Consider the following 19,148-nt stretch of genomic DNA (forward strand, 5'->3'; position numbering starts at 1 on the left):
TTAGAGATGGGCTGTGGTGATGAAATTGGTGAAATTAAAAAGAAATATATTTTTTTTGTGCGACTGTTGGGCTAAAAGCTACATCGTTGCAAGGAATTATATTTTTAATTGTAAAGCATTGAGTGATACTGTCATGAAACCAGTAATGTAAATATTATTTTAACGTCAAAGGTAATTCCAATCACACTTGATTCTTAGGGTTTGCGAACATCATTAGCTTAGTTTAAAAAAACATGCCAATTTGTTCTATCCACAAATAAAACTCTGATATTAATCAAACTGGAAACACTATTTCAGTTCCAGTGTCACCTTTTATTTCTTTACAGTAAACTGAAAAGCACAGTAACTCTGGGAAACCAGATCATAGTCTCCATAGGCGTTTCTTGAGACCTGAGATGGTCCTCACACATAAACGTGCGGAAGAAGGCCCAGCTGAGTTTTTCCTGAGGCAACTCAAGGAGCTGCTGCTCTTCTTCTACACTCCCATAATTCAGTCTGTCCTACTTATACAGGTCTAGAGTCAGGAAAAGGGCAGCTAAAATCTCTGCAGACCCCGCACATCCTGCACATAAGCTGTTTAGACTCACCTTCAGCCTTCAGGTTGGTGCTACAGAACACTGCTAAAACCAGCCACCACAGAGACAGTTTATTTCCTTTTATTCTATAAAAAGAGCCTAATACTGAGAGCAGAATGTACCGCAGTCAAAATCCTTGTTTGCGTGCATGAACTTGGCAATAAAGCTGAAAAGTTTGAAAGAAAAGTACTAAATTCAAGCTGCCTCAGGTCCAGTAGGAAGTTTCGGTCAGTGATGATTAGGGAGCCATGTCATCTGCTGGTGTTGGTCCACCATGTTTTATCAAGTCGAAGGTGAGCGGTGGCATCTGTTAAGTTCTGTTTGACAATTGAATCAGCATCTCATTAAAGCTTTGCACCTACCCACCCTGACAGAAGTAGCAGTATCTGATTTAATGACATTGCTATCACTGTGCTTGATTGACCAACAGACTCACCTGACCTAAACCCCATGGAGAATCTGGTTTATTGTCCAAAGGAAGATGAGAGACACCTGAGCCAACACTAGGATGAGGTGAAGGCCAGTATTAAACCAACCCAGGGTTCCTGATCACCTCAGCAGAGCCACAGGCTGATCGCCTCTGTGCCACGCTGCAGTAATTCATGCAAAACAAGCCTTGACCAATTATTGAGCACATGCTGTAGATGAAACAAAATGAAACAAACTAGAGTTGCATTAGGATTAAAATTTATTTATTTCCTGTGTTAACATATTTTTGGTAAACAGCAGCTACCACCTTTTAATCTGACCAATACAACAATTATGCAGCAACGTGGCATGGTTATGCCACAGTGATGCTACAAACCAGGACAGTTGTTGAAAACCAATAAGTTGAAATAAAAGTTCATGCCTGTGATATCAGAGAATGTTTTGAGTCGCTCACCAGTGGCTCACTTTTTAACTTCCTACATCCTTCAGACACTTTACTCTATTTTCAGCCAAGAGCTCTTCTATGAAGTATTAATAAAATCTGACATTTCATGTTTTCATTATATTATGAAGTGATTTATTCTACTTTTGGTCAATTAAAATGTTTAGGCATATAGAGAACTGTTTAAATACTTTCTGCAAAAAATATACATATATAAAATTATTCATACCCCTGGCAGATTAAGGTTTAAGGTAATCTTTTGATTTTAACCCCCATGTTTCTTCTGACTGGAAGAAATGTAAAAATTTTTAAGTGGCCCACCCAGAGTCCTGGCTTTGATCTGGTAGAGAAGCTCTGGAGGGAGTTCAAGATTAGGGCGATGGTAATGAGCCCTTCCAATGTCCAAGACGTGGAGCTCATTACCAAAAATAAATGGACAAATTAAAATCTAAAATACAAATATAAATATTTTTAAGTGTATGATACTTTAATATTGTTTAATATCTTCTGGGAGGAACAAAAAAACTGGTTGGATGAAAATAATGTTTGCTTATAAATTAACCAGGGGTATGAATAATTTTGGGCTTGACTGTCTCACTGTTGCCTACCACTCTTGTTTTTTGAAGATTTTTCCACTTTTCTGAGACACTCAAGTCTTCTATCCCAGCAAACAATCCCTACACTCCCAGATCATGTGAGCTCTTGTGTCAGAGTATACAGGGACATAATGGGAATGACGGTGGTCATTTGATCCGATGTATGCATCACATTACCGAGAACAGAAACACATGACCAGAGGTCAGGAGGGGAGAAAAGATGCAGACGATGATATTCTGACAAAACCCCTCTTATGAGTTAAAATGTTGGTTCACACAGACAATATTCTTGTGAATTGCTGTCATAGCTTTAGGAAAATTGTCTTTATAACCATGAATATGACAAAGAACGACTTGTTGAAGATCTGGTCAGCTCTAAACATTCTTGAGAAAATGAGTCATTCTGCTAACAGACTTGTTTACAGACTCAATAGAAGACATTATGTTGGAGCAAAAACTTGGATCATGACATTTTACTATTTTCTGAAGTAGTTTCCTAAATACTACAGGGACAGCATGCTTAGCTAACACTGCGTCCAACAGCCCTGGTCAGGATGTCCACACTGACCCAACGAGTCAATTTTTTTGTTGAAATTCCTCAGTAACAGCCGCAGTTTGTGCCTCGTATAACGGCACCAGTGAGTTCAGGCAGTTGTCTGTTAGTCTCAACAACAGTTGGCCTTCTTGTTTGGTTTCTGATGGGTTTCTGAGCTGTCTGTGATCCCTGTGTGCAACACAAACAGACATCAGGATGTTAGAATGTCAATGAATTCCTCATTAACATTAAAGCTAAGACAAGATTTTGTTTTTAACTATTTTATAAATGTAATATTGGGAGGCATGTATATTAACTCCAGGTTATAGACAACAAAGCTCAGATTAGAAACACAATTAGTTGTGACCATCCATCCATCGTCTATACAAGCTTATCTATGCAGGAGGGCTGGGGCCTATCTTCAGCAGTCGTTGAACAAGAGGCAGGGTGTACTCTTGACAGGTCATCCTCCATCATAAGGCAACAAAGTGACAAGTAGAACCATGCATGCACACACTCATAACTAAGGGCAATTTATAGAGACCAATAAGCCCGGAGAGAGCCGACGCATGCACGGGGAGAACATGCAAACTCCATGCAGAAAGACCCCAGGTCGATATTCAAACCCAGAACCTTCTTGCTGCAAAGCAACAATGCTAGGAACTGCACCACCTCACAACCCCATATTTTAGACTGTCCTACAAAAATAATGATACCCTTTGAACTCTTACAACTACAAATGTCAATGCAATACCCCAACAAAAGGCAGTGCTCCTACCTGTACTCTTCCACTTTATCCGGGAGCGGGCCGTGGGGGCAGCAGACTCAGCAGAGACGCCCAGACGTCCCTCTCCCCAGACACCTCCTCCAGCTCCTCCAGGGGGAGCCCAAGGCGTTCCCAGGCCAGCCGAGAGACATAGTCTCTCCAGCGTGTCCTGGGCGGTCCCCTGGGCCTCCTCCCGGTGGGACGTGCCTGGAACACGTCCCAAGGAAGGCGTCCAGGAGGCATCCGGTATAGATGCCCAAGCCACCTCAACTGGCTCCTCTCGATGTGGAGGAGCAGCGGCTCTACTCCGAGCCCCTCCCGGATGGCCGAGCTCCTCACCCTATCTCTAAGGGAGTGCCCGACCACCCTACGGAGGAAGCTCATTTCAGCCGCTTGTATCCGGGATCTCGTTCTATCAGTCATGATCCAAAGTTCATAGCCATAGGTGAGGGTAGGAACGTAGACCGATCGGTAAATCGAGAGCTTCGCTTTTCGGCTCAGCTCTCTTCACCACAACGGACCGGCACAGTACCCTCATTACTGCAGCGGCCGCACCGATCCATCTGTCGATCGCCCGCTCCATTCTTCCCTCACTCGTGAACAAGACCCCGAGATACTTGAACTCCTCCACTTGAGGCAGGAACTCCCCTCCAACCTGAAGAGGACAAGACACCCTTTTCCGGTCGAGAACCATGGCCTCGGACTTGGAGGAGCTGATCTTCATTCCAGCCACTTCACACTCGGCTGCGAACCACCCCAGCGCATGCTGTAGGTCTTGGCTAGAGGGGGCCAGCAGGACCACGTCATCCGCAAAAAGAAGAGACGAAATCCACTGGTCCCCAAACCAGACCCCCTCCGGCCCTTGGCTGCACCTAGAAATCCTGTCCATAAAATTTATGAACAGGACCGGTGACAAAGGGCAGCCCTGCCGGAGTCCAACATGCACCGGGAACAGGTCCGACTTAGTGCCGGCAATGCGAACCAAACTCCTGCTCCGCTTGTACAGGGAACGGATGGCCCCTAGTAAAGGGCCCCCGATTCCATACTCCTGGAGCAACCCCCACAGGGCATCACGAGGGACACAGTCGAATGTTTTCTCCAGGTCAACAAAACACATGTGAACCGGTTGGGCAAACTCCCATGAACCCTTGAGTACCCTGTTGAGGGTATAGAGCTGGTCCAGTGTTCCACGGCTGGGATGAAAATCACACTGCTCCTCCTGAAGCCGAGGTTCGACTATTGGGCAGACTCTCCTCTCCAATACCCTGGCGTAGGCCTTACCAGGGAGGCTGAGGAGTGTGATTCCCCTGTAGTTGGAACACACCCTCCGGTCACCCTTCTTATGAAGGGGGACCACCACCCCAGTCTGCCAGTCCAGAGGCACTGTCCCCGACTGCCACGCAAACTTGAAGAGGCGTGTCAACCATGGCAGCCCCACAACATCCAGAGACTTGAGGTACTCAGGACGGATCTCGTCCACTCCCGAAGCCTTGCCACCGCGGAGCTTTTTAACCACCTCGGTGACTTCAGCCTGGGTGATGAAAGAGTCTAACCCCGAGTCCCGAGCCTCTGTTTCCACCAGGGAATGCATGATGGCGGGATTGACGAGATCCTCGAAGTACTCCTTCCACCGTCCAATAATGTCCCCAGTCGAGGTTAGCAGCCTCCCACCCCCACTGTAAACAGTGTTGGCGAAGCACTGCTTCCCCCTCTTGAGACGCCGGACGGTTTGCCAGAATCGCTTCGAGGCCAACTGGTAGTCCTTCTCCATGGCCTCACCGAACTCCTCTCAGGCCCAAGTTTTTGCCTCTGCGACAGCCCAGGCCGTGGCACGCTTGACCTCACAGTACCTGTCAGTCGCCTCAGGTGTCCCACAAGCCAACCACAGCCAATAGGACTCCTTCTTCAGCTTGACAGCGTCCCTTATTGGTGTTGTCCACCACCGGGTTCAGGGATTGCCACCGAACATGGTCCACTCGGACTCTATGCATCCAACATCCCCCGGAATCTGGTCAAAGCTCCTCCGGAGGTGGGAGTTGAATATATCCCTGGCCAAGGGCTCCGCCAGACGTTCCCAGCAGACCCTCACTATGCGCTTGGGTCTGCCAAGTCTGTCCGGCTTTCTCCTCTTCCAGCGGATCCAACTCACCACCAGGTGGTGATCAGTGGACAGCTCAGCACCTCTCTTCACCCGAGTGTCCAAAACATGCGGCCGAAGGTCTGATGATACGACAGCAAAGTCGATCATCGACCTCCTGCCTATGGTGTCCTGGGGCCAAGTGCACTGATGGACACCCTTATGTTTGAACATGGTGTTCAAGCATGGTGTTCAAGCACAGATGTCCAATAACAAAACACAACTCGGATTCAGATCGGGGAGGCCATTCCTCCCGATCACGCCTCTCCAGGTGTCACTGTCGTTTCCCACGTAGGCGTTGAAGTCCCCCAGCAGAATAATGGAGTCCCCGGGAGGGGCACTATCTAGCACCCCCGACAGGAATGCCAACAAGGCTGGGGACTCCGCACTACCGCTTGGCCCGTAAGCCGAAACGACAGTCAGAGACCTCTCCCCAACCCGAAGCCACAGGGATGCGACCCTCTCATCCACTGGGATAAACCCCAACACGAGATAGCTGAGCTGGGGGGCAACAAGCAAACCCACCCCAGCCTGCCGCCTCTCCCCATGGGCCACTCCAGAGTAGAAGAGAGTCCAGCCACTCTCGAAGAGATGGGTTCCAGAGCCCACGCTGTGTGTGGAGGTGAGCCTGACTATTTCTAGTCAATATCTAGTCTCGACCTCCCGCACAAGCTCAGGCTCCTTCCCCCCCAGCGAGGTGACATTCCACGTCCCTAGAGCCAGCCTAAGCATCCGGGGATCGGGCTGCCGAGGTCTCCACCTTCGTCCGCCGCCCAATCCTTTTTGCACTGGTCCCTCACAGTTCCCCATGCAGGTGGTGGACCCACTGGGGGATAGCCTCGCATCTCTCGTTCGGGCTTGGCCCGGCCGTGTCCCTACAAGGAGCAACCCGGCCACCAGGCACTTTCTCACGAGTCCCGACCCCAGGCCTGGCTCCAGGGTGGGACCCAGGCTCGGCCGTACCGGGCGAAGTCATGTGCCTTGATTTAGTAGTCCTCATGAAGGTCTCTTGAACCGCTAGAGCCTGTTTGCCATGGGAGACCCTACCAGGGGCATTTAAGCCCCAGACAACATATCCTCTAGGATCATTTGAGCACTAAAACCCCTCCACCACGTTAAGCTGGCGGGTCAAGGAGGGGCAAAAGGCAGTGCATGACTGTGAAATGGAAGAAAACAGCTTCAAACCTAACAAGACACGGCTGTCCACCTAAACTGACTGGCCTGGTAAGGAAACCATACATCGGAGAAGCAGTCAAGATGGTAACTCAGGAGGAACTGTAGAAATACACAGCTGAGGTGTGACAATCTGCTGACACAACAACTATAAGTCAACAACAAATCTGGCTTGTATGCAAAATTGGCAAGGAAAAGCCATAAGAAATCTAGATTGCCGAATGTCTTGTAAGGGACACCGCAAAGTGGAAGGTGCTTTGGTCAAATGAGACCAAAACAGTACTTTTTGGCCAACATGCAAAATGTTTGGGGGGATTTAAGACAGCACAATACACTGAAAGCATCATCCACGTGGTGAAACACGGTGGTGGTAGCATCATACTGTGGGGATACTCTTTTTCAGCAGGGACAAGGAAGCTGGTTAGAGATAATGGGAAGATGGATGGAGCTAAAGACAGGACAATCATTGGAAGAGAACCGGATTGAGGCTGTAAAAAACTTGGGTGGAGGTTGACCTTTCAGCAGTACAATAAACCTAAACATACACCCAGCGCTACAAAATAATGGTTTATATCAAAGTCCAGCATAAATCCAATTCAGAAAATTAATGTTCACAGATGCTCTCTATTCAGTCTGACAAAGCTTAACCTACTTTGCAAAGAAGATACACAAGAATGTCCCTAGATGAGCAAAGCTGGCAGAGACAAATCCCAAACGACGTGAAGCTGGATTTGTGGCAAACTGATTGTCCTATTAAGTACTGACACAGGAAGGAAAGAGTACAAAAGCACGGCACGTCTTTAAGATTTTTGTCAGGAACATTTCTGAAAACCATAAAGGCCCTTTTCTTCACAATCACACGCCACTTTGTGTTGGTCTGTCATAAAATCACACATTATAGCTTGTTGTTTTTTAATGAGACAAAATGTGAAATCTGCATAAAAGACATCTCCTTTAACTTTCCATATGTTAAAAAACAGACTCACTCACTGATTATGTCTTTGAAGTGTCTCGACCCACTCCTTTCAAGCTCGGCCAAAACATTTGCCTCAAAAGTCAAAGAAGCCACACGTAGGAAGAGATCCCTGACTCCATCTCCTTAGAGAATAAAAAGGAGGCGGAAGTTAGTGAGCTAAAAGAGATTAATTGTGAAAGATTAAGACTTAAAGGGCCAATTAGAACTAGTTTATTCCCCACCTGATTTTGAAGATACAGCCCAGTACTCTGCTTTGATTTCCTCAGACAGTCTGATAGCTTCCTGTTCAGTCTCAGCCAACTGATCAAGAGACTAACAGAGAGAGAACAACAAAAATATTAAAGATAACCTACAGGTAGGAAGCTCACAGTTTGGCTTATCATTAAATAATAAGAGATCCTTAGATCTTTCAAGATAAATGAATTAATCAACTCAGGATTGGCAGATATTTTAGTGCTTTAGTTGGCTCAGTTCAGACAAACCTGTTTTTGCTTATTTTAATGCCTCAGTGTTTCAGAGCATTAAACTTATTTTAAAATTCAACTGATGTTATTTTTTTTTTAATGTTATTCAAATCCACCTGGCCCTAAGTGAAAAAGTAATTACCCCTAAATGTAATAAGTGTCTGAAGTTTCTGATTCTTTTGCTTCTCTCTGGATGAAATTTGGCCCACTTTGCAAAAGTTTTCACAAGGGTTTTCACATATAACAACCTGTTTAAGGTCATGCTCTCATTGCTGTTATTTTTAATGCCATATTTTATGAGACATACCCCTTCTAATAGTTTAAAAGATATATATATTCTTGAGACCACTAAGATTTTTTTTTCTGCAAAAAGTGAGATGGTGGCCTGCCGTGCCTTTTTTGTGGTGGGCTGTTCCAGTTTGATGTACAGCAATGACTTTGTTTCTCATCTGTTCTTGAACGTCTTCAGAACGATGCATTATGTGTGGCTTTTTGAGAACTTTTAGCGTACGTCTTGCTGTCATAGAGGTTCAGTTTAAATGACTTCTTGATTGTACAGGTCTGGCATTTATAGGGGCTGGGTGTGGCTAAAGTCATTGAATTTTTACAAATTCATGTAGTAAGTTTCACAACTTTTGTATTGTTTATCACTCATGTCTGCTCTAAGTGCTTTTCCCTCCTACATGCCACAGAAAGGGAGATGGGGGAGACGAGTGAGTTATGCTTTTATCAGCAGCATCTAGAGGCTGCTCGTACTAGTCCCCACTCCCTCTCTATTTCTTATCAAAACACATGAACCCTAACCTTTCTGGCCCCCCCCCCCCCCCCCCCCCCACACACACACCCTGAATGTTTGTTGAACTGTGTGTGAACCAAGTATAAATAAAGAGACAGGGTTGCCAACACTTTGTAGATTTGCACTGCAGAGTGTGAGCTACCTCTTGCGCAAGAAAAGAACAGAAACTCTGTGTCGACTTCTTCTTTCCTCTGAGTTGACTAATTAATACCTAACAACAGGAAATCCATAAAACGAATTTACTGAGATAAAGGTCCTAATAAGTTTTATTTAACACAACATATTATTTTTCCTTAGTGTTTCATAGAAGGTATACGCAACTGTGTTTACTTTCCAAAGCAAACAGCATTGGTATATAAATGTTTTTTGGTTTACTATCCAGAGAACTGGCACATTTCTTGCTAAATATAACTTTGGAGCTAAACCCAATTTTTCGTTTTTAGCAGGGCGTATTCTGAGGATGTATTCAGCATATCTGGATTCCAAATTGTTAAATCCAAGAATTTTACAGCTTTAGTTTGTAATCTATGTTAAATTAATATATTGTTTTAAGCTTTTTTTAGGAAGCGACAGGCATAGAACTGGAGGAATCCAGTAGCGAGAGATGAAAACCAGAAAGCTTATACAGGGGGAAGTGAGGAGAAAGCATGGCAAGCAGGTAGGATCAATCAGGTGAGGTTTGTGAAGTAAGAGAGCTTATGGAGAGGAGGAACAAATTAGAAAAGGAGCTAAACAGAGAAACAAACCCATGGGGAATACAGCCACAGAAATGAATCTAAAAGTATAAAGAACATGGAAATGAAATAAGAAAACACAAAAGGATGAACTAAAATGGCAACAACCAGAGAAGACAAACAGCCAAAAACAGAGACATGAAAGAAACTCAGAACTCAAACACCTAAGGATCATAACATATTCTGTTTTTTGAATGTAAATTTTAATACTATAACCTCCGGAAACTATTTAAGTTAGTCTCTTTTACAAATTTGGGTCAAACGTTGTCAAAATAATAACTTTATGACACATTTATGATTTTGGGTGGCTTGATTTAAATACATAGAACTGTTTTGTAGGATTCACAACAATCTTTGTCAAAGACGTCAAAAAGGGGACGGTTCATTTCCTCCATCTTGACTAATCTGTTAACGGACCACATACAGGTCCTTCTCAAAAAATTAGCATATTGTGATAAAGTTCATTATTTTCCATAATGTCATGATGAAAATTTAACATTCATATATTTTAGATTCATTGCACACTAACTGAAATATTTCAGGTCTTTTATTGTCTTAATACGGATGATTGTGGCATACAGCTCATGAAAACCCAAAATTCTTATTTCACAAAATTAGCATATTTCATCCGACCAATAAAAGAAAAGTGTTTTTAATACAAAAAACGTCAACCTTCAAATAATCATGTACAGTTATGCACTCAATACTTGGTCGGGAATCCTTTTGCAGAAATGACTGCTTCAATGCGGCGTGGCATGGAGGCAATCAGCCTGTGGCACTGCTGAGGTCTTATGGAGGCCCAGGATGCTTCAATAGCGGCCTTTAGCTCATCCAGAGTGTTGGGTCTTGAGTCTCTCAACGTTCTCTTCACAATATCCCACAGATTCTCTATGGGGTTCAGGTCAGGAGAGTTGGCAGGCCAATTGAGCACAGTGATACCATGGTCAGTAAACCATTTACCAGTGGTTTTGGCACTGTGAGCAGGTACCAGGTCGTGCTGAAAAATGAAATCTTCATCTCCATAAAGCTTTTCAGCAGATGGAAGCATGAAGTGCTCCAATATCTCCTGATAGCTAGCTGCATTGACCCTGCCCTTGATAAAACACAGTGGACCAACACCAGCAGCTGACATGGCACCCCAGACCATCACTGACTGTGGGTACTTGACACTGGACTTCTGGCATTTTGGCATTTCCTTCTCCCCAGTCTTCCTCCAGACTCTGGCACCTTGATTTCCGAATGACATGCAGAATTTGCTTTCATCCGAAAAAAGTACTTTGGACCACTGAGCAACAGTCCAGTGCTGCTTCTCTGTAGCCCAGGTCAGGCGCTTCTGCCGCTGTTTCTGGTTCAAAAGTGGCTTGACCTGGGGAATGCGGCACCTGTAGCCCATTTCCTGCACACGCCTGTGCACGGTGGCTCTGGATGTTTCTACTCCAGACTTAGTCCACTGCTTCCGCAGGTCCCCCAAAGTCTGGAATCGGCCCTTCTCCACAATCTTCCTCAGGGTCCGGTCACCTCTTCTCGTTGTGCAGCGTTTTCTGCCACACTTTTTCCTTCCCACAGACTTCCCACTGAGGTGCCTTGATACAGCACTCTGGGAACAGCCTATTCGTTCAGAAATTAATTTCTGTGTCTTACCCTCTTGCTTGAGGGTGTCAATAGTGGCCTTCTGGACAGCAGTCAGGTTGGCAGTCTTACCCATGATTGGGGTTTTGAGTGATGAACCAGGCTGGGAGTTTTAAAGGTCCCAGGAATCTTTTGCAGGTGTTTAGAGTTAACTCGTTGATTCAGATGATTAGGTTCATAGCTCGTTTAGAGACCCTTTTAATAATATCCTAATTTTGTGAGATAGGAATTTTGGGTTTTCATGAGCTGTATGCCAAAATCATCCGTATTAAGACAATGAAAGACCTGAAATATTTCAGTTAGTGTGCAATGAATCTAAAATATATGAATGTTAAATTTTCATCATGACATTATGGAAAATAATGAACTTTATCACAATATGCTAATTTTTTGAGAAGGACCTGTAGTTTAGCTCTAATCTCCATTTACAGTATTTCTTTCATGAAATTCACCCACGCTGAGGTCTTTCTTGGTACCAACGAGGAACAGTAAAACACTGGACGGATCGTTTTCCTTCATGGCGTCCTCCAGCCACTGCCTGCACACACAGATCTACGATTTTAAATGCTGTACTGAGGTAGAAAGAATCGGAAATATTTTAAGACAATGTGGTGCGGCATACCTGGCATGTGCTAATGAGTTCACACTGCTTAAGTCAAACACCACCATGATGGCTTGGGACACACAGTTTGATTAGTAATAAATCAGTTCAGTTTGAAGCTGGATTATTGCAGCAGCTCATTATAAAGGCAGAGGTAACACTCACCTTGGGCTCCTCTGTAGTACGTAGAGGCGATGCACTTGAAGCGCTCCTGACCTGCTGTGTCCCACCTGGAAAACATCAGGCACACACTGATAGCTTAATACTATAAAGTGACACTAATTGTGTAGAACCAACACAGTGAAGGCACCTTAGGTCCAACTCAACAGCCTAAACTGTTCAACTGTAAACTGTAATCTTAAAATCGGACACCCTCACATTGATTATACAATTCAACAAAAGTGAGATAGCAGCTTCCTCATGTTGTTTTATGTAAAACTAGGATGCGATGCATTAAACTGAGCTGTGGAGCCACCTGTCAACAGGCCAGAGCATAGTAGGAAAAACTGAACTCACTTACAGTTGTAAACTGAAGGGAACACCAAGCACCTCGAAACGCTCCATCTCAAAGTCCACCCCGATGGTTGCTTTGTAGTTCTTATCAAACGCTCCTCTACAGAACCTGTCAAAGAAAGGAGGCAAATTAAAGCATTTTCTGAAATAAATGTGTGAATTTAAATACCAGCATTGTATGTTTTTCTTTTATTGACACAAAAGCTAGTTATTTTAATTAAAGCACACAACATGGAGTAAAACATGCCACCTTGAAACAACAATTCCAGAGCTGATTAACTTCTACTCAACTATGAAGCATTCGTTTGAACAGTCTCTCATCTGAGTGCACAGAGCATCAGTTATTACAAAGAGCTCATTTTAATTTCAGTTATAAGTTTAGAAAATTACCTAAAATTGACCACGTTTTGCATCGTGATTATATGCAAATTATAGTGAAGCACCGGTCCTTGGAGAAGATCACTTTTCATATTTTTCCACATTATAAACAGAAACCTCTATGTGATTTGTTGGGATTTTATGTGACAGACCAATACAAAGTACTGTATAACTGTTAATTGCAAGGAGGATCATTCATTCATGTTTATAAGTATTCAGCACCCTGGAGTCGATAATTTGTACGACCACCTTTTGCTGCATTTCCAGCTGCAAGTCGTTTGAGTTTATGTCTCTACCAGCTTTACACATCTGGAGGTTAAAGTTTTTTGCTGATTCTTTGCCAAATAACTCAAGCTCAATGATTAATTGGATTAAGGTCTGGACTTTGGCTGGACCATTCTAACACATGAATATACTTTGATGTAAACATCCCATTGTAGCTCTGGCTGTATGTTTAGGGCTGTTCCATCAATCTCCTGAGGAACTCTGACCAGCTACACATAATATCTCCCACTGCATAATGCTACCACCACCATGTGTCACCATTGGGATAATGTGTCCAGTGTTTTCACCCACACATTGTGTTTTGCATTTAGGCCAGAAAGTTCAGTTTTGGTATCATCAGACCAATGTGCCACATGATTGCCATCTCCTCAACATGGCTGGTGGCAATCTCAATGGCTTTCTGCCTGCCAGTCATCAGTAAAGGTCCGATTTGTTACGTTCATGACTAACAGTTGTCCTGTCGGGAGATCCTCCAACCTGAGTTGTGGATTTCTGCAGCTCCTCGGAGGTTACTATGAGCCATTTGGCTGCTTCTCTTATTAATAGTCTTCTTGGCCAACGTGTCACATTAGATTAGGTGGACATGTACAGGGGTTGGACAATGAAACTGAAACACCTGTCATTTTAGTGTGGGAGATTTCATGGCTAAATTGGACCAGCCTGGTAGCCAGTCTTCATTGATTGCACATTGCACCAGTAAGAGCAGAGTGTGAAGGTTCAATTAACGGTGTAGAGAAGCCCCAAAGAAGCGTACCACCCAGACTGTTGCATGCCCAGAGTGAAGCATGGGGGTGGATCAGTGATGGTTTGGGCTGCCATATCATGGCATTCCCTTGGCCCAATAGTTGTGCTAGATGGGTGCGTCACTGCCAAGGACTACCGAACCATTCTTGAGGACCATGTGCATCCAATGGTTGAAACATTGTATCCTGAAGGCGGTGCCGTGTATCAGGGTGACAATGCACCAATACACACAGCAAGACTGGTGAAAGATTGGTTTGATGAACATGAAAGTGAAGTTGAACATCTCCCATGGCCTGCACAGTCACCAGATCTAAATATTATTGAGCCACTTTGAGGTGTTTTGGAGGAACGAGTCAGGAAACGTTTTCCTCCACCAGTATCACGTAATGACCTGGCCACTGTGCAGGACTTGTATCTGTCATTCCCAAGACGAATTGATGCTGTATTGGCCACAAAAGGAGGCCCTAGACCATACTAATAAATTATTGTGGTCTAAAACCAGGTGTTTCAGTTTCATCGTCTAACCCCTGTATGTCTTGGAAGGTTTGCAGTTGGGCCATACTGGTTCAAATTACGGATGATGGCTGATTCAGCTCCCTGTGAGATGTTCAAAGGATGGAGATATTGTTTTATAGCCTAAAACCACCTAGTGACACCTGAAAACAAGTGGTTGCATTGGATTTTACTTAGGTGTGTCAGAGTAAAGGAAGCTGAGAACCTAATACTGTTTAGATTTGTATTTGTAAAGAATGCTGAAAAGCATGAATCAGTTTCCTTCCACTTTACATAAAATTCCAATAAAATACCTTGAAGTTTATGACAAACATGACATGATAAAATGTGATAAGGCTCAAAGGGGTTTGGGTAATTTTTTGCAAGGTACTGTGTGCAATCATTGAAAAGTAATTTAGTCTCTAATTGAACAAACTTTGTCTCACCTGCTGATTAAACAAGTTTTCCCAACTGCAACGTCTCCGACTACAATGACTTTGGCGATATTAAAGCTGGAAGCAGAAAGTCGGACATGTTAATAATCACTGTACAAAAGAGAAGCGTGCTGATATGACAGAGGGCAGTGAGAAAACACATTTACCTTTGTAACCTTTTTGGAATTTTTTATGTGAAAATCAAAATTTGAAAACTAATCCCTAAATTTCAGAGAGGAAAAAAGTTTGTCATATCTAGAATATTTGCAAAAAGCAGCTCTTAATGAGCTTAAATGTACTGCATATTATTCAGCATTGTTCAGGTCAGTATAAATTTGTTGTAATTTTATTTTTTTCAGCCGCTCTATAGATGTAGAGATTTCTTAACAAAGGTGTATCAATTGATAGGACTCTGAAGAGGCATGCAAAAGCCTCACAACAAGCTTAGAGATGTAAATTATTCAAAGAACCAATTCAAAATGTGTAATTATTTAATATTTGTCTTACTTTCAACAAATAAAAACATGAGACTGCAATAACAGCACCTTAGATATAATTCAAGCAGATTGATAGACATGTAACACATTTGGTTGCTGTTTCTGTGTTGAACAGAAACCTCTATACTGGTTTGTGGGAGAACCATGTTGCATATGTTCACATTAACCACACAGATGTTTGTTATACATGGTATGTTTTTAGCTTTAGACGTTTCACACAATCATCCAGTATAGCCTCAAACAGATGTTCCCGTTACTCCAATTTCTGAAGTTCTAGGAATCTATCTAGTGATGACCTGTTTCTTGGGAAGAATTCATATTTTTGTTGCTCTTTCTTGACATTTCTTAAGAAATCCTCTTTTTTTATTTTATTTTAGAGACCAACAGAATAATGCAGTCAGATATGGTGGGTTTAGCAGATGTCTATCAGCTGATCCAGCAGACCTACTTTAGCGTGACTACCCGGACCAGACCACAGCTAATTCATTTAGCCCTAACACATATCCCAGTGTAGACAGGAGAGACTGTACAGTCATTATAACCCTAAAAGGGATCTTACCTCACGCCGTCTGTCTTCTGTCCCTGGCATGCAGCTCTCACCTGTGGGTGGAAACCTTCTTTGGTGTGCAGAGCTGCATTTGAACTAAAACACTAAAAATTATTTTTAAAAAAAAGTAAAAGCAGAGATTAAATTACACTTTTTTGGAAAGATAAAGGCATGAAATTCAAGGTAGTTTTTCTAGCTGAAAATCATGGGGAACACTGATCCAAACTACATACAATGATTTCATTTGGTGCACTTTTCTGCACTTTTATCAGTTATTAGATCATTTCAATATTTATATTGTTATATTAATTACATTACAGAGCAGGCCTGTGGGTTTTCTCATAAAACAACCTTTGTGCTTGAAACTCTGTGAACTCCAGAGAAAGTTCTGTATTCGTACTTAAAGATCATCACATACTGATTGCCTCACAAAAGTATTCCACCTTCCCACATTTTACCACATTATAACTGCAAACTTTCATGTGTATTTCTGGCATTTTGTATTACAGACCGACTAAAAGTCATCAGTCAACTCAACTATGAAGTGGAAGGAAAAAAAACTTCTTTAATTTATTTTTTTTAAACTATTGAAAGTGTAGCATGCATTTGTTTTCAGCCCCTTCTGAGTTAAGACTGTGCAGAACCCGCTGTCACTGCAGTTGCAGCTGCATGTCTGGGATGTGTCTCTACCAGCTTTACACATCTAGAGACTATCCAATAATACCTCTGGATGTATTTGTTCAGGGTCTTGCTCCTCCTGGAAGGTAATCCTTCGCTCCATTTTCAAGCTCTCTAACAAACCTCTTAGGCCTTCATCAAATAGCTGAGATTTAATTACCCATAGGCAGCTGGATTTTTTAGAGGTATCTAAATAAAGGGGGTTAACACAAATGTATGCCACACTTCTCATATTTGTATTTGGTAAAACCTTTGAGAAACAAAAAGTACTTTTGTTCCTTTTCACAATTATGCGCTAGTTTTGGTTATCATATAATATCCCAATACAACGCTTTGATGTTTGTAGCTGTAAGTTGGCAAAATGTGAACAAGTTCAAGACATTTCCAAGACACCGTAGTTGAAAAAGAAATACGGATTAATAAAGATGTGTTGTTGATATATTGAGAAACAGTCAGTATACCTCTAACAAAAAGATGTGAACCATTGCCTTCACAATCTGTTGTTGACTCCCCCACACAGTATTAACTGTATCTAAAACTTCATAAACTACAAAAACCTTTATCCAATCTGATAATACCTCACATCAGGTTTTTGTACATTCCCAAATATGAATTTCATGTCCTCAATATTGTCGCATTTTTGAGTGATCTTTGTTTATATGGTTGGGGTTAAAATGGTTGCTGTTTACCAACCTTTGGGAGGTGAGTGATGATTCGGTCCTTCTTCACAGGAGGCAACATGCTGCCGCTGATGTTCAAAGTCTCACAGATAATCACTGGCACACTTTTAGAGCCACACTTATACTTATCTTACTCTAGATGACAGCAGCACCTTGTTATGTTTTCACTCATTTCACAAACGCAAGGACACAGTTAATGTCTTCGAAGTTTTCCTGAAATAAAAAAAAAATCCAACATTCAAAATGAAATGTTATGCTCCATTTAATAAATAGGCAGGAGTGCATTTTTAATCTGAAAAAAAAAACAACTAAAACGTATTGCTAACTGATAAACAGATGCTGATCTGATTCTGAATGTTAACCTCAGTGGATGTTAAAATGTAATGTTAGAGAAACAGAGGAAGGAAACTAAGATAACTAAATTCAGAGCTTTTTCCACAATTAATATAACAAAAATCCTGTGTCATTCAATTTTAAAACTGATAAATCCATTATAAGGTAAAATATTAAATACTTTGCTAAAACAATTCAACTCCTACATTCAGCTAACTTGGGTTCACACCGAAATAACGTTTATCTGTCCTTCATGGATTTTATTGATATTTGATCTAATGGCATAGTTTGCATCGCATTAAAATTAGGTATCAGTCATGGGAAGCATACAACACAAATCCACAGCATGCCATAGTGAACACGGAACAACAGTGACATTAATAAAGCCGGACATTTCTCATATCATGATTGATAAAAATAAAAGACAGAAACTGGGAAGTTGCCAGGAGCCTGACAGTAACACTGAAGGCGCTGCAGAATTTCTGGTTTGTACTGGTTGTGTTCTACATGTGACAAGATTCTCTTCTTTTCTCCATTTCGTTAGGAGTACAGGACTACAGTTGGGAAATGGAAGCATTTTCTACCAAAGAAAACCTCCAAGTCTGTGTAAAATCTCCCAAAACACTTTGGAAGACGATGTTATTGTCTGAAATAAGTAAACTAAGCTCGAGCTTTAGGCCTGATTTGCCAAAACGTAATTCTGACACAAAAAGAAGACAAAAACAAAACATATTCACAATAAGATATGGTGGTAACAACATCATGGCCTGGTGTTTCAGGGTGTATTGTAGCTTTTTTATATTTCATATCTTTTACTCTTTTACAGATTTGTTTGTTTTTTAGTTAAATAATACAGTCTATGTCCCATTAAACTGGAAATAGTTGTGAAATAATTTTGTATCCACTGTACATCCTAAGAAATCCAGCAAATAAAATCTTGTAATTCACTAATACCTTATTAATCCCTATAGACAAATTAGTAGACTACAATTTTCCAGAAAAGTTCAAGTTGATGAGTAATCTTGTGATTCAGTCCTTTCAGACAGAACTTCTGTAGTGTCAAAGCTTCATAACTGCAAAGATCACATTGGACAACAAACGAACAAATCTCTTCAGAACAAACCAAGATGTTTGCATTCAACTCCTTTTATACCTACATGCACAAAAGAATCAAAGCTCAATAACTTTACCTGATGCAGATTAGGAGGTGGTATCACAAATGTGATAAAAATCCAGAGATATATTATGAAACAAAACGCTCTTAATGAAGAAGTCGGTCTGCAGAAGGAACATTCCAGACAGGCGATGTTTCAAACTGGTATTAAATATACTCTGCTTGACCAACTAACCTTATCAGCTAGAAAGGTGGGTGAATAGCACCCCCTGGTGGCCTTTTACTTTTCTAACGCACACTAGGAATGTTACACACAATGTAAACCTATGATTATTCACCATTGTTTCTATTATTAGTCACAATTCACGTGTCTTTAAGAGAAAGAAAGTAATTGAAATTCAGCAAGATAATTCTGCAATTAAAAAAAGGGTAAATATCAGACATTTTAACAGCAGCTCAGCAAAACAATATTTAAAATTTTACATTTTACGTTAAACGTACTAAATAAAGATTAGTTTGATAATGAGGCTCTTCGATTAATTTATTCTAGAAAATAACCTTCTTTTTTTAAGATACAGGAAATAAGCTTTGAAAAAGGGG

At 42.0% G+C, this 19,148-nt stretch overlaps 1 protein-coding gene across 2 annotated transcripts; it reads right to left on the reverse strand.

The window, feature by feature from the left end:
* Positions 1 to 1,245: 1,245 nt before the first annotated feature.
* On the reverse strand, positions 1,246 to 18,753 carry rab34b (RAB34, member RAS oncogene family b). Of its 2 annotated transcripts, none has more exons than XM_047378673.1 (11): positions 18,625 to 18,753; positions 17,115 to 17,314; positions 15,756 to 15,847; positions 14,712 to 14,777; positions 12,374 to 12,475; positions 12,019 to 12,083; positions 11,875 to 11,926; positions 11,709 to 11,790; positions 7,851 to 7,941; positions 7,644 to 7,751; positions 1,246 to 2,766 (listed from the first exon to the last, which is right to left on the reverse strand). In XM_047378673.1, the coding sequence occupies exons 2-11, from the start codon at positions 17,160 to 17,162 to the stop codon at positions 2,708 to 2,710; spliced, it is 765 nt and encodes a 254-aa protein (XP_047234629.1). In that variant the 5' UTR covers positions 17,163 to 17,314; positions 18,625 to 18,753; the 3' UTR covers positions 1,246 to 2,707. The 2 variants fall into 2 exon arrangements, with proteins under 2 accessions (XP_047234629.1, XP_047234628.1); XM_047378672.1 differs by having other exon boundaries at positions 7,640 to 7,751.
* Positions 18,754 to 19,148: the final 395 nt, after the last annotated feature.

The sequence above is a fragment of the Girardinichthys multiradiatus genome, chromosome 11, assembly GCF_021462225.1.
Source record: "Girardinichthys multiradiatus isolate DD_20200921_A chromosome 11, DD_fGirMul_XY1, whole genome shotgun sequence".
Classification (NCBI taxonomy): domain Eukaryota; kingdom Metazoa; phylum Chordata; class Actinopteri; order Cyprinodontiformes; family Goodeidae; genus Girardinichthys; species Girardinichthys multiradiatus.

Coding starts and splice junctions, on each gene's coding strand:
- rab34b (XM_047378672.1), bottom strand. CDS start 17,162: ATGTTGCCTCCTGTGAAGAAGGACCGAATCATCACTCACCTCCCAAAG. Junction 12,084..12,373: donor GTTCCCTTCAGTTTACAACT/GTAAGTGAGTTC, acceptor GATGTTTTCCAG/GTGGGACACAGCAGGTCAGG. Junction 7,942..11,708: donor GTACCAAGAAAGACCTCAGC/GTGGGTGAATTT, acceptor TCTCTCTGTTAG/TCTCTTGATCAGTTGGCTGA.